A 12,677-nucleotide genomic window follows, 5' to 3' on the forward strand; every position below is an offset into this window, starting at 1 on the left:
CCGATCTTCTGCTGCTTATAAGTGGGCGGGGCTGTCGGGAGGACTTCGCTCGCCCCTCCTGCCCGTGTTCTCGCGAGAACCGCCGAGAGGAGAAGCTGCGGCGAGGGACTCGACGCAAGGCTCGTCTCGGGTCAGAGGTCACCGCAGCTGCTTTCTGGGGAGAGGGCGGAAGTGAGGGTGGGGGACAAAGGAGAGGAGGCCAAAATGCGGGGTGCTGGAGGTTGTGGCCTCAGCTATAGGGAAGCGGGTGTCAGGGACCTTGAAAATGGTCTTTTGCGCGGTGGGATTTGAGTTTGTCTACTTTTTTGTGATCTCACGTCCCCCATTTTCAGTGTAGAGCTTTTGTTCTCAGGTTGCCCAACCATACAATAATAATAACAGTAACAACAGTAACAGTAACATGCAAATTATTCAGCAAACTAAAAGCAATACCCAAATAGATGCTAGAATCAAACTGCTCTACGTTAAAAGAACAAATCTGTCCAAATATTTATCTATTTCCTATTTAATATATATTCCTTAACCCTGCTTTTCAGGAGATAGCTTTACAAAGCCACACACGTAAACTGCACGCGGCAAAACGCAGTTTAAAACTTGTAAGCAGCACTCCCACTGCTAGAATTTCTGTAGCCCAATTAACATTCTCCCTGGAAAGCAGCAGAGATCTACACTCCTTGCAATTGTGCCTGAGCATTGACTATGCTGGCTGGGGTTGGTGGGGGTTGTGAACAACTGACGCCAGACAGAAAGAGTGCACTGATACTGTGCAGATTTACAGGCACAAAGTGATAGGGATAATCTTCAAAGCCTTATACCACCTTCCCTTATCCTAGACTGTTCATACCTTATGTGCCAGTATGCCCACAACGAGGTTGTTGGGCATGTGGTGGGTATTATTTTCAATGGCAACTCCACATTTGTGGAAACCCGATCCAATTATAAGATCAGACAAGACTAATTCTACAAGTTTTAAAGCTGCGTTTGAAAACATGCTTCTTCAGTAAAATTTGGAGGGCCACAGGTTTCTGATAAGAGGTGCCCAACCTAGATCTCGGGAAGGAGCCACCTGCATAGACATGGTAAATATTTATAGCCTATTACAGGAATATGGAACTTGTGGCCCTCTTGGTGTTTCTAGATAATAGATCACCACACAGATCCAAAACATCAGATGTGCTTAGTAACCTGAAAGATGCAAAATCTACCATTGTAAGAGAAACCTGTGCCAGACAAGAAGTTATCCCAAGATCTGGAAACTACTAACTTGCAACAAATCTCTAAAGCGTTTACTTTCCCCTTTATATACACAGTTCCAGAAAATGTGTGCTGGGCGGTTCTTCCAAGCCTTCTGTAACCACCATGTCAGGAGATCACACATCCTACAACGGTTCTGGTACAGACCTCCACACACACGATGGAGAAATTCTTCAACCTGTCCCTATAAAGCTGTGATCTTTGATATGGGTGGTGTTCTCCTTCCTTCCCCAATCAAACTGGCAGCAGGTGAGTGTCTGTATCAGTGGCATTCCCATCCAGACTGATATTTACTGATTGAGCTGCCTTAATATGGAATGTAAAGTGGAATATTCCAAGTCATTTCTCTGCTATGTAAAATGTGTCTTGTATTATTGTGCCCAACCCCAAGCCAGGGGTGCCTGCGCTTTCCCAGGGTTCAGTTGCCTTGGAATGAACATCAGTGGAGACTGTGGTGTTCTGAAGATAAATTGTTTTTATTTCCACCTGAGCATAGGATGGAGGGGCTCACAGCATTAACACTCACGACAGAACTTGTTTCTTCATTGTCCCAAGCACACCAGCCCCCAATGAGGACACACAATTGGATGTTTAGTTCTTTATTGGCAAAGCACTCAATTTCATAAGCTGCTAAGGTGCAATAATCACGTGCGCTGCTCATGCTAAGTAGCTTGCTAGGCAACTTTTTCTTCAGACCAATCCCAGACCCTCCAGGTGTCCTTATTTTCCAGGAACGTCCCTGATTTAATGAAGCCATCCCGGTTTCTGATTTGATCCTGGAATGTCCCGTTTTTTAGGACGTCCCTATTGGAGAAATGTTGGAGGGTATGGAGTTATCCAACCCCCAAGTTGTCTGAAGGCAATCCTTTATAGGAAAGTTTTTTTAAAATGTTTAATGTTTTATTATGTTTTTGGAAGCAACCCAGAGTGGCTGGGGCAACCCAATAAGATGTGTGGGGTATAAATGGTAAAATTATCATTATGGAATGGGATGTCCCTATTTTCATCGGAGAAATGTTGGAGGGTATGCGATCTGGACAGGATGGACATGCCTTCTTCAGCTCGTTTAAACCACCTCTTTTGACACAAGCATTGGCGACTTCTGTGTGGGATCTCCAGCTGCTCCTGTCCCTTTAAGCCCCTCCTCATCCTTGGAGTGGGAGAGGAGACAGATTTTAATGGCCCATCTCGCTCTGAGATCCTCTCTTCTTCCATTTCTGTGGCTCCCTGCACCCTACTTCTGACTTCCTGTACTCTTCCTCTTTCCCCTGCCTCACAGGTGGCACAGATCCGCATTCCCCTGGAACATTTTCCTGTCTCCTCTGCTGACTCCTCCAGACACTTGCCTTTCCCTGACACCCATTAGGCTTCCAGGGAAACCAGCCACAACTTGGTTTCAGACACATTTCTATGTCTCCAGCATCAGCCCAAACTCTCATACACAATTCTACGATTCTATTCTAGACTTCCCCAGGCTGTATCATCCTTGACGTGACAGGTATACCCGATATTAGGGAACAACATTCCTTTCTATAGGAAACACTTGTGACTGGTAGGAAACCTTTCATGTCCCCGCCCCAATTATTAATGTTGGCTCCTCACCCATCTGCCTTCCTTTATGTAGGCTGGGAGGTTCGGCACCGTGTGCCCCCTGGCACCATCAAGCAGGCCTTGAGATCGGGAGGGGAGGACGGACCTTGGCTGAGGTACATGAGAGGGGAGCTGCAGCCAGCAGAGTTTCTGCATGAATTTGGAAAGCAGTGCTCCGAGATCGTAAGCCAGCTTTTCTGCTTGTTTTCTGTCACCTGAATCGGGGCCAAGTAGAAGGGCTCACATACAGAGTCCTTATCTCAGGGGCTGGAGAAACTTCAGCCACCTGGCTGTTGCTGGCCTCTGCCTCTGTTCAGCTAACATGGCCAGTGATCAGGGATTTTTTTAAAAAAAAATAAATTTTGATTTTTAATTTTATTAAAATAATTCAACATTAATACATACATATTATGAATATACAGACAAACATACATTGAATACAATCCTTAAAAATATTCATACATACCCACACTCAATCCTACACATACTGGGAAAAGGAAGTATGTGATCAGGGATTGTGGTATGAAGTGTCCAGAAACGCCTAGAAGGCTGAAAGGTTCTCCACTCTGGTATTGCTATTTATATTATTATTCTGCCCATCACCCTAACCTACAACATTAAAAATAGTTTAAAGCCACTTATAATCACAGAAATAAGATGAGTCCTAAAAATATGCATATGTCAAAAGCCAGGGCAAAGAAGCTGTGTCTTCAGCATTTGCTAGAAGCTTTGCCATGAATGTGCCAAATGTTACCTCTGTGGGGAGAGAATTACCCAGCTTAGGGACTGCGACAGAGAATGCCCTTTCCTGGGCCGCTGCCACCACCCCAAGCTTCTGAGGACAGTGGGTCACCTCTGGTGATATTGGCACCCTGGGAAGTCTGTAGGGAAGGGGGTGTTTGGTATTTAGGGTCTGAAACAATAATGGAAGCATCCATAGGCAGGGAGACATCTCCACCATGAATTGCCTAAGTGTCTTAGCATATTTCCAATTCATACCTCTCACTACAACCCTGTTGAATAGGCCAGGCTGAGAAAGCCCACCCAGAGAAGTTTTAAGAGGGAGGGAGCCCTCTGCTCTTTATTCCATCTCTTCTTTAGCCGTTTTCAACCATTTGGTTCAACTTTGTTCTTTCACACTATAAAAAAATTATTCAGTGTGTATAATATGGCATGGTATTATTGGGTTGTGTGAAACATTTGGCGTGATCTTTTCCACCCAGAGTTGTTTCAGCCACCGTTTTCCTTTCTCTTTTTACCTCTTCCCACAAGGCAAACTCCTCTGTCCCAGTGGAATCTTTCCTCGCAGATTTGACCAGCGTTGGAATGTCAGAGCAGCTTCCCGTTATGACTGAAGCTATAAAGTGCATCCGAGCAGAAGGCTTGAAGACGGCCGTCCTGAGTAACAATTTCTATTTGCACAGTGGAGAAAGTTTTCTGCCCCTTGATCGGCAGCAGTTTGATGTGGTGAGTTCACAGCGTGCAACAGAGATTCCAGATTTTTTAAAGGCTCTCTTCTCATTAGAGAAATCTTATTATGCTGCAAGAGTTTTGTGTGGCGCAGTGATTCGAGTGTCAGGCTAGGACCTGGGAAACCAAGGCTGAAATCCCCTCTTGGCAATGAAATTCACTGGGTGATCTTGGCCCAGTCATTGCCAAGATGAATTTTAACAGGGAGAAATGTAAAGTATTGCACTTGGGCAAAAAAATTGAGAGGCACAAATACAAGATGGGTGACACCTGGCTTGAGAGCAGTACATGTGAAAAGGATCTAGGAGTCTTGGTTGACCACAAACTTGACATGAGCCAACAGTGTGACGCGGCAGCTAAAAAAGCCAATGCAATTCTGGGCTCCATCAATAGGAGTATAGCATCTAGATCAAGGGAAGTAATAGTGCCACTGTATTCTGCTCTGGTCAGACCTCACCTGGAGTACTGTGTCCAGTTCTGGGCACCACAGTTCAAGAAGGACACTGACAAACTGGAACGTGTCCAGAGGAGGGCAACCAAAATGGTCAAAGGCCTGGAAACGATGCCTTATGAGGAACGGCTAAGGGAGCTGGGCATGTTTAGCCTGGAGAAGAGGAGGTTAAGGGGGGATATGATAGCCATGTTCAAATATATAAAAGGATGTCACATAGAGGAGGGAGAAAGGTTGTTTTCTGCTGCTCCAGAGAAGCGGACACGGAGCAATGGTTCCAAACTACAAGAAAGAAGATTCCACCTAAACATTAGGAAGAACTTCCTGACAGTAAGAGCTGTTCGACAGTGGAATTTGCTGCCAAGGAGTGTGGTGGAGTCTCCTTCTTTGGAGGTCTTTAAGCAGAGGCTTGACAACCATGTGTCAGGAGTGCTCTGATGGTGTTTCCTGCTTGGCAGGGGGTTGGACTTGATGGCCCTTGTGGTCTCTTCCAACTCTATGATTCTATGATTCTTTGATTGCCTAACCTACCTCACAGGGTCATTGAGCTCCTTGGAGGCAAAGGTGAGATATAATTCCACTAAATAAATAGTGTACTGTATTTTTCGCTCTATAAGACACACACTTTCCCCTCCAAAAAGTAAGGGGAAATGTGTGTGCTTCTTATGGAGCGAATGCAGGTTCCTTGGCTTCAGTGATAGCAACGCGAAACCTCCGAAGTGCAGTGGGAGCGCTCCCACCGCGCTCCAGAGGCTTCGCGTTGCTTTCGCTGAAGCCTGACGAGCGAGAGGGGTTGGTGCACACCGACCCCTCTTGCTCTCCAGGCTTCAAAGATAGCCACCTGAAGCCTCCGGAGTGTGGTGGGAGCTCTCCCACTGCACTTCGGAGGCTTCGCGTTCCTTTTGCTGAAGGGTAGGTGCCCTTTCAGCTAAGCGGGAGGAGAAATGGAAGGGGCTCTGTTTCTCCTGTCGCTTCGCTGAAGGGGAGCTGAGCAGAGAGGGGGAGAATTTTTTTTCTTGTTCTCCCCCTCCAAAACAAGGTGCGTCCTATGGTCGGGTGCGTCCTATAGAGAAAAAATCAGAAGACTGACCAGTGAGCAGCTCCACCCAGCTGCCACACTTGGCTTGCAGTGGGCGAGCTCTCCATCCCTATCATAGACAGTGATCCAATTAGAACATTGGTTTATCTTACTTGCATTTAGTAAAGAAAGCTAAAAAGCTTGAAACTGCCCATTCTGCATTTGCAGTTACCATCCATTCACTGTGACTAATGCACTTAAGAAACACTCAGAAACGAGAAATCTCTGGCTTCCTTGTGTGCACCCAATCTAATTTTTACTTTACAGTGGTACCTTGCTTCCTGAACTCAAGCCATTCTGGAAATCTGTTCAACTTCCAAAACGTTCGCAAACCAAGGCGCGGCTTCTGATTGGCTGATTGGCCCAGGAAACAATGCCGACGGCCAAAACGGACTTTTGACTTCCAAAAACGTTCGCAAACTGGAACATTTCTGGATTTATGGTGTTTGGGAGCCTATTTGTTCAGGAGCCAAGCCGTTCAGGAACCAAGTTACCACTATATTTTATTGTCTTTTGTCTTCTAGATAATTGAGTCTTGCCGGGAAGGGGTGTGCAAGCCGGACCTTCGTATCTATGAGTTGTGCTTGGAGAGACTGGGCGTTCAGGCCAAAGAGTCCATCTTTCTGGATGACCTTGGGCAGAACCTAAAAGCAGCTGCCCAGCTGGGCATGAAGACACTCAAGGTGAGCAGAGGTGCGGCTGTGTCAAAGACCGTCACCGCCAGACTTGTAAAACCAGCCTGCCTGACTCACCTGCTCCCCTTCCTTCCTGGAGCCCATGCTTGCTACTTCATCCACCTCTTTGTCTCAGGTTGATGACCCAGACTCAGCACTTCAAGAGCTGGAGAGCCATCTGGGCTTTGCCCTGAGATCGTTTGTTCCTTACACATGTTCCGTGAGGTCGGCAATGCAGATCCCCACAGCCCCTCTCCAGAAGTACATTGAAGGCATCCTGGGGACTCCAGGTATAGAATCTTTTTCCCCTCCCCCACTGTCAGATACCAGGATGAGGAGTACTGTTCTAATGAGGAATGGTGGGAGCCCCCCCTCCCCCTGATCATGACCAGGATCCTGAAGCTTCCCAGGAGCAGTATAGATTTGGAACGGTGGTTTGCAGAGGGGCATAGTTCTGAAGACAAAAGTTGGGACAAACCAGGTGGTGAACAGCAAGGTGAAGAAGAACTGGAAGAGAAAGAGCCAACAGGCTCGCTCTCTCTCACTGGAAAGTGTCCAGCCTGTCAGTCCAAGGTCACATAGGGCAGATAAGGTGGCTACACAAAAAGCATGGTGCTTGCAAGATCAGGTTGCAAGGCGTGGAAGTGACTGGGGGGAAGTGGGTGGAAACCTTAATTGGGAACACCTTCATTCTGAGAATGGCTGCTTTGTTCATTTGCTGTGATCATTAAAGACTCTTTAAATGGTAAGCGACTCTTTTCGCTTTGTCCTGCTTATCTACGGCCAAAGGGTGGGGAGGAAGCTGAGGCCCCAAAGCCTGATACCCGACCTCCAATATTATGGCATTTTGCACATTCCCGCTTTGGGTGCCCTTCACAGCTAGAAAAGATACAGATCTTGAAAGTGCCAGGACATTCTTCGCTACTCTTCTGTCAGCAGATGACTTTGTGTTCCCATAGAGACCCAACATTGTGTAGTGGTTAGAACAGGGTAAAGGTAAAGGGACCCCTGGCCATTAGGTCCAGTCGTGACTGACTCTGGGGTTGCGGCGCTCATTTCGCTTTATTGGCCGAGGGAGCCAGCTTACAGCTTCCAGGTCATGTGTCCAGCATGAATAAGCCTCTTCTGGCGAACCAGAGCAGCGCACGGAAATGCCATTTACCTTCCCGCTGGAGCGGTTCCTATTTATCTACTTGCACTTTGACGTGCTTTCGAACTGCTAGGTTGGCAGGAGCAGGGACTGAGCAACGGGAGCTCACCCCGTCGCGGGGATTCAAACCGCGACCTTCTGATCGGCAAGCCCTAGGCTCTGCGGTTTAACCCACAGCGCCACCCGCATCCAGGGTAGGGGACCCTTTTTCAGCCCATGAGCCAGAAACCTTTGTGTGGAAGCTTCCAGGGGCCATATCCCAGCAGTGAGGAGCTCCAGAGGTCACATTTATCTTTATAGAGCAGGGTACATGCCAAAGTCAGAGATTTCTGTACAACTCACCCCCCCCCCCCAATATATCAATCCCTCATCCAGGTAAAGGAAGAAGCATTATCACATTTCAGGGACACCTACCACCCAGGGAAACTTTCACTCAGCCTCAAAGCTCCCTGAGAGGCATTGAGTCTGTCACCTCTCTTTTTCCACTCTCTCCACCTGGCCTACCTGACAGTAGGTTGTTATGAGAATAAAAGGATGGGGGCAAGACCACAGACACGTTTGGGAGCTCCTTGGAGTAAACCCAGTTTCACTCGCTAATGGCTCACACTCCCACTTTCAGGGCCTCTGGTGCTACGGCAGTTCAGCCACGGGCAGTCCAACCCTACCTACTATGTCAGGTTTGGGGATCGTCAGTTCGTTCTGAGGAAGAAGCCGCCAGGCCCCCTCCTTCCCTCTGCTCATGCTGTGGAGAGAGAGTACAGGTGAAAAGTCTAGCAACTGTCTCCATCCTAGCTCAAAATAGTGGTAAACTGACATATCGGATTAGCCACATGTAACTTGGTGGAAGCAGGAGTATGCAAGCCTTTGAGTTTCATAGTATTATAAGGCAGAAGGAGTTCTGCATTGTTGGAAAGTGTGCAGTCTTTCACTTAACATAAATTGCACAGATTTAAATGTCCAATTTTGGGGGTTTGTTTTCCCCTCGTGTTTTGCTTCTTGGGGTCTCCGTTCAGTCATTCCCGAACACATTGGTGTGTTTTCAAGCAGCAGCCTATGAATCACCCTTTTCAAAAAAGGACAGGGAGAGGCAGAAATGCTAACAGTTTGTTTGTTTATTCATTCCCTTTGTTTATTAGTTGCTTTTTGAGGCTAAGCCCTCACAAAATGAAGCACAAAGAGACGTAAAAGCATCAGAGTGTGAGAGATACTGAATTAGACCACTGTCCTAAGCTTTCATGAGGAAAGGCAGTAGTAAAAAAAGTAAAAGTTTAAGGCCTTCTTGGATACCAGGATTCCAAGGGAGGCGAGCAAATGTAGGAGAGTTGCACATCCACGGGGCCACCAGCTGCAAAGGTCTTGCCTCGTGTGCTGGTTAAGCTAACAGATTTCACAGGCTCAGACCACAAGCAAGATGTCAGGCAAGGGTCTTGGATTATAGGCAGGTTCTGAAGTGGGACAGGCAGTCCTTATGGTAATTATTTTTTTAATGCAGTGGTACAATGTTCTTTTTAATGTATCTTGTTTAACTTGTCACAGTCAGGTTTTTAAAAGAAATATAAGCACACTCTAACAAATTCTTCCGGCGTTAATTCTGGCTTCCTTTACCCTGGCAGGGTTTTGAAGGCTGTTGCGGAGGCTGGTGTTCCAGTTCCTAATGTCCTTGCCTTATGTGACGATTCAAGGTGCATTTATGGTGTTTTTGTGTGTGTGTGTGTGTGTTTGAGAATGAATCACTGGTCCTGTGTAATTTTCAGTCGCCTCATAAACTCTATACGTTGCTGATTGTAAAAAACAAACAAACAAAAAACCTCCCAAAGCAGCTTAAAAAAGGAGAAAACAATAATTAAAAGGAGAAAATAATAATTAACATCAACGAAGGGCTAAAGACAAGATGGAAATACATGTCAACATTCCACTTGTTTGGGTTGTCTTGTGTCAGCAGAAAGGTTTTTAGTAAAGGTAAAGGGGACCCCTGACCATTAGGTCCAGTCGTGGCCGACTCTGGGGTTGTGGCCCTCATCTCGCTTTATTGGCTGAGGAGCCGGTGTACAGCTTCTGGGTCATGTGTCCAGCATGACTAAGCCGCTTCTGGCGAACCAGAGCAGCGCACAGAAACACCGTTTACCTTCCCGCCAAAGCGGTACCTATTTATCTACTTGCACTTTGACGTGCTTTTGAACTGCTAGGTTGGCAGGAGCAGGGACCGAGCAACGGGAGCTCACCCCGTTGCGGGGATTCAAACCACCGACCTTCTGATCAGCAAGTCCTAGGCTCTGTGGTTTAACCCCCAGCGCAAGCGCCAAAACGAGTGCAATGAAGTGCCTTATGTCAATAGGTGGGGAGTTCCAAAGTTTGCATGCTGCCACATTAAAAGATTGATTTATTACAAATTCAGAATGGGTATTATGTGGCACTTGTAACGGTGCCCGTTCCGCAAATTGAAGCGGTTGTGTGGGCATATTTGGGGTGAGGCAATCTTGCAGCTAAACTTGTCCCAAGTTGTGAACGGCTTTATGTATTGAAGTGACACCTTCAACTTGGCCCAGTAATGAGCTGGTAACCAGTACAGGTCTCTGAGCGCAGGTGTTATATGCTGAAAGGGTCTTGCTCCTGCCAGCAATTGTGCTGCAGCATCCTGCACTAACTGCAGCTTCTGAATGAAGCACAGAGGAAGCCCCACATAGAGTCCATTGCAGTCACCCACTATTGAAGATTCGCCTCTCAAAGCCCTTTCTGCTGCTGCTCAAATCAATCAGTCCGTTTATTATGGTCATAGACCCGCAGTTTTGCTGATGTTCTTGCACTAACATCCTCGTGTCGCCCCAGTATCATTGGCACCCCATTTTACCTCATGGACTACTGCACCGGGCGGATCTTCAAGGACCCCTCCCTCCCAGGACTGGAGCCCAGCCAACGGACAGAGATTTACACCGCCATGAACAGAGTCCTCTGTAAGATCCACAGTGTGGACATCAAGGCGGCCGGCCTGGAGGATTATGGGAAACATGGTGCGTAAATGTTTGGAGCAATGGCATTGCTTTTCTCACAATGTGAGGGTATGGAACTGTGATAGCCCTCAAGGTGTAGTTAGGCTCCCAGATCCCATCAGTGTTAGTGGTCGGGGACGATGGGAACTGGAGACTGATAGCTTATCCTCGGATTTGACCTATACAATGGTACCTCAGGTTACATACACTTCAGGTTACAGACTCCTCTAACCCAGAAATAGTGCTTCAGGTTAAGAACTTTGCTTCAGGATGAGAACAGAAATTGCGTGGTGGCAGCGGGAGGCCCCATTAGCTAAAGTGGTACCTCAGGTTAAGAACAGTTTCAGGTTAAGTACGGACCTCTGGAACGAATTAAGTACTTAACCCGAGGTACCACTGTAAAGCCTCAGGCAACTCAGGACCCCAATTCCTCAAGGACTGCCTCTCCCCATATGAACCCACCAAAACCCCCTGACCATCATTTGACGCCCTTCTCCATGTAGCCCCTCCATGAGAAGTCCCAAGGGCAGTAACATAAATACATGCCTTTTCAACAGTGGCTCCCCGCTGCTTTCCTCAGGGATGCTTGCCTGGTGCCATCATCTTCAGGCCCAAATAAAAAATGTTTATTTTCCTCCAGGCCTTTGGCTTTTAGTTAACCTCCTGGAGTGGGTGGAAGTTTTAAGCCTGCCTTTAAAAACATTATTGTCTTTTAGAGGGTTTTTTCTGTTTTAATGTACAGTGGTACCTCTGGTTACATACTTAATTCGTTCCGGAGGTCCGTTCTTAACCTGAAACTGTTCTTAACCTGAAGCACCACTTTAGCTAATGGGGCCTCCTGCTGCCGCCGTGCCGCCAGAGCATGATTTCTGTTCTCAACCCAAGGTACTATTTCTGGGTTAGCGGAGTCTGTAACCAGAAGTGTATGTAACCTGAAGCGTATGTAACCCGAGGTACCACTGTATGTGTTTATTGTAAGGCACATTGAGTCGCTTTCATTAAAAAAATATCAACTACAGTGGTGCCTCGCAAGACGAAAATAATCCGTTCCGCGAGTCTCTTCGTCTAGCGGTTTTTTTGTCTTGCGAAGCATCCCTATTAGCGGATTAGCGGATTAGCGCTATTAGCGGCTTAGTGGTTTAGAAAAGGGGGGGGGGAGGGAAAAAACTCACAAGACTTTTTCGTCTTGCAAAGCAAGCCCATAGGGAAATTCGTCTTGCGAAGCACCTCGAAAAACGGAAAACCCTTTCGTCTAGCGGGTTTTTCGTCTTGCGAGGCGTTCGTCTTGCGTGGCACCACTGTAATAAGTTTAAAATAAGAATGACAGCAATAGTAATAGATAATATCTGAAGGGCCACAGGATCCCTATTTCATAGAGCATGGTGCTGGTGTGACCAAGGTTGCAGGTTCGATCCCCATATGGGACAGCTGCATATTCCTGCATTGTAGGGGGGGTCAGACTAGATGATCCTCAGAGTCCTCTCCAACTCTACAGTTTTACAGACCTATGATTTCTGTGCTCGGTTCTGCAGAACTTGTTTTTTTCAGTACATGCAGAACTTGTTTAATACAGTGCATGCAGTAAACATAACCCCTTTCTTCCACAGCCTTTCCCAATCTTCCAACATCATATTGTGTCCAACATCTCTTGCCCAATCAGTCATCACAGATTTAACTTGTTCGTCCTTTGTATGCCATTCTAACAACAAATACATTTTGGAGAGATTTTTAACATTAGCGTCTAACAATTCCATTTCCAATTTGGATTTTTCTGTTGCAAAGCCCTTTTTCTTACCAAGTTTATGCAATGCGTTAATCTGATAATATTGTAACCATCCATCCAATTTATCTTTGATTTGATCAAATGATCTTAATTGAAATCCCTCATTATCTTCCACTAGCAAATCAGCATATTTCAACCATTTACTCTCCATGTTCAACTTTTTCTGTGTCTTTGCTTCCATTGGTGAAAGCCATCTGGGTGTTTTCCTTTCCAAGAGATCTTTATATCTTATATAGAACT

At 46.6% G+C, this 12,677-nt stretch overlaps 1 protein-coding gene across 2 annotated transcripts in view; it reads left to right on the top strand.

Annotated features, from left to right (window-relative positions):
• The first annotated feature begins 35 nt into the window (after positions 1-35).
• The window catches only part of ACAD10 (acyl-CoA dehydrogenase family member 10), a 29,360-nt gene continuing 16,718 nt past the window's right edge, over positions 36-12,677 (top strand). The window contains exons 1-9 of one of the 2 annotated variants that reach the window (XM_081868435.1): positions 36-119; positions 1,311-1,503; positions 2,879-3,027; positions 4,117-4,311; positions 6,368-6,526; positions 6,654-6,807; positions 8,287-8,428; positions 9,281-9,349; positions 10,494-10,675. In XM_081868435.1, coding sequence (XP_081724561.1) covers positions 1,320-1,503; positions 2,879-3,027; positions 4,117-4,311; positions 6,368-6,526; positions 6,654-6,807; positions 8,287-8,428; positions 9,281-9,349; positions 10,494-10,675 — 1,234 coding nt within the window. In that variant the 5' untranslated portion in view covers positions 36-119; positions 1,311-1,319. Of the gene's footprint in view, positions 131-1,310; positions 1,504-2,878; positions 3,028-4,116; positions 4,312-6,367; positions 6,527-6,653; positions 6,808-8,286; positions 8,429-9,280; positions 9,350-10,493; positions 10,676-12,677 lie in introns of both variants that reach the window. The other variant, XM_081868436.1, reaches the window with a different exon arrangement.

Source organism: Podarcis erhardii, assembly GCF_964252035.2.
Source record: "Podarcis erhardii genome assembly, chromosome: 7".
In the NCBI taxonomy this organism is placed as follows: Eukaryota; Metazoa; Chordata; class Lepidosauria; order Squamata; family Lacertidae; genus Podarcis; species Podarcis erhardii.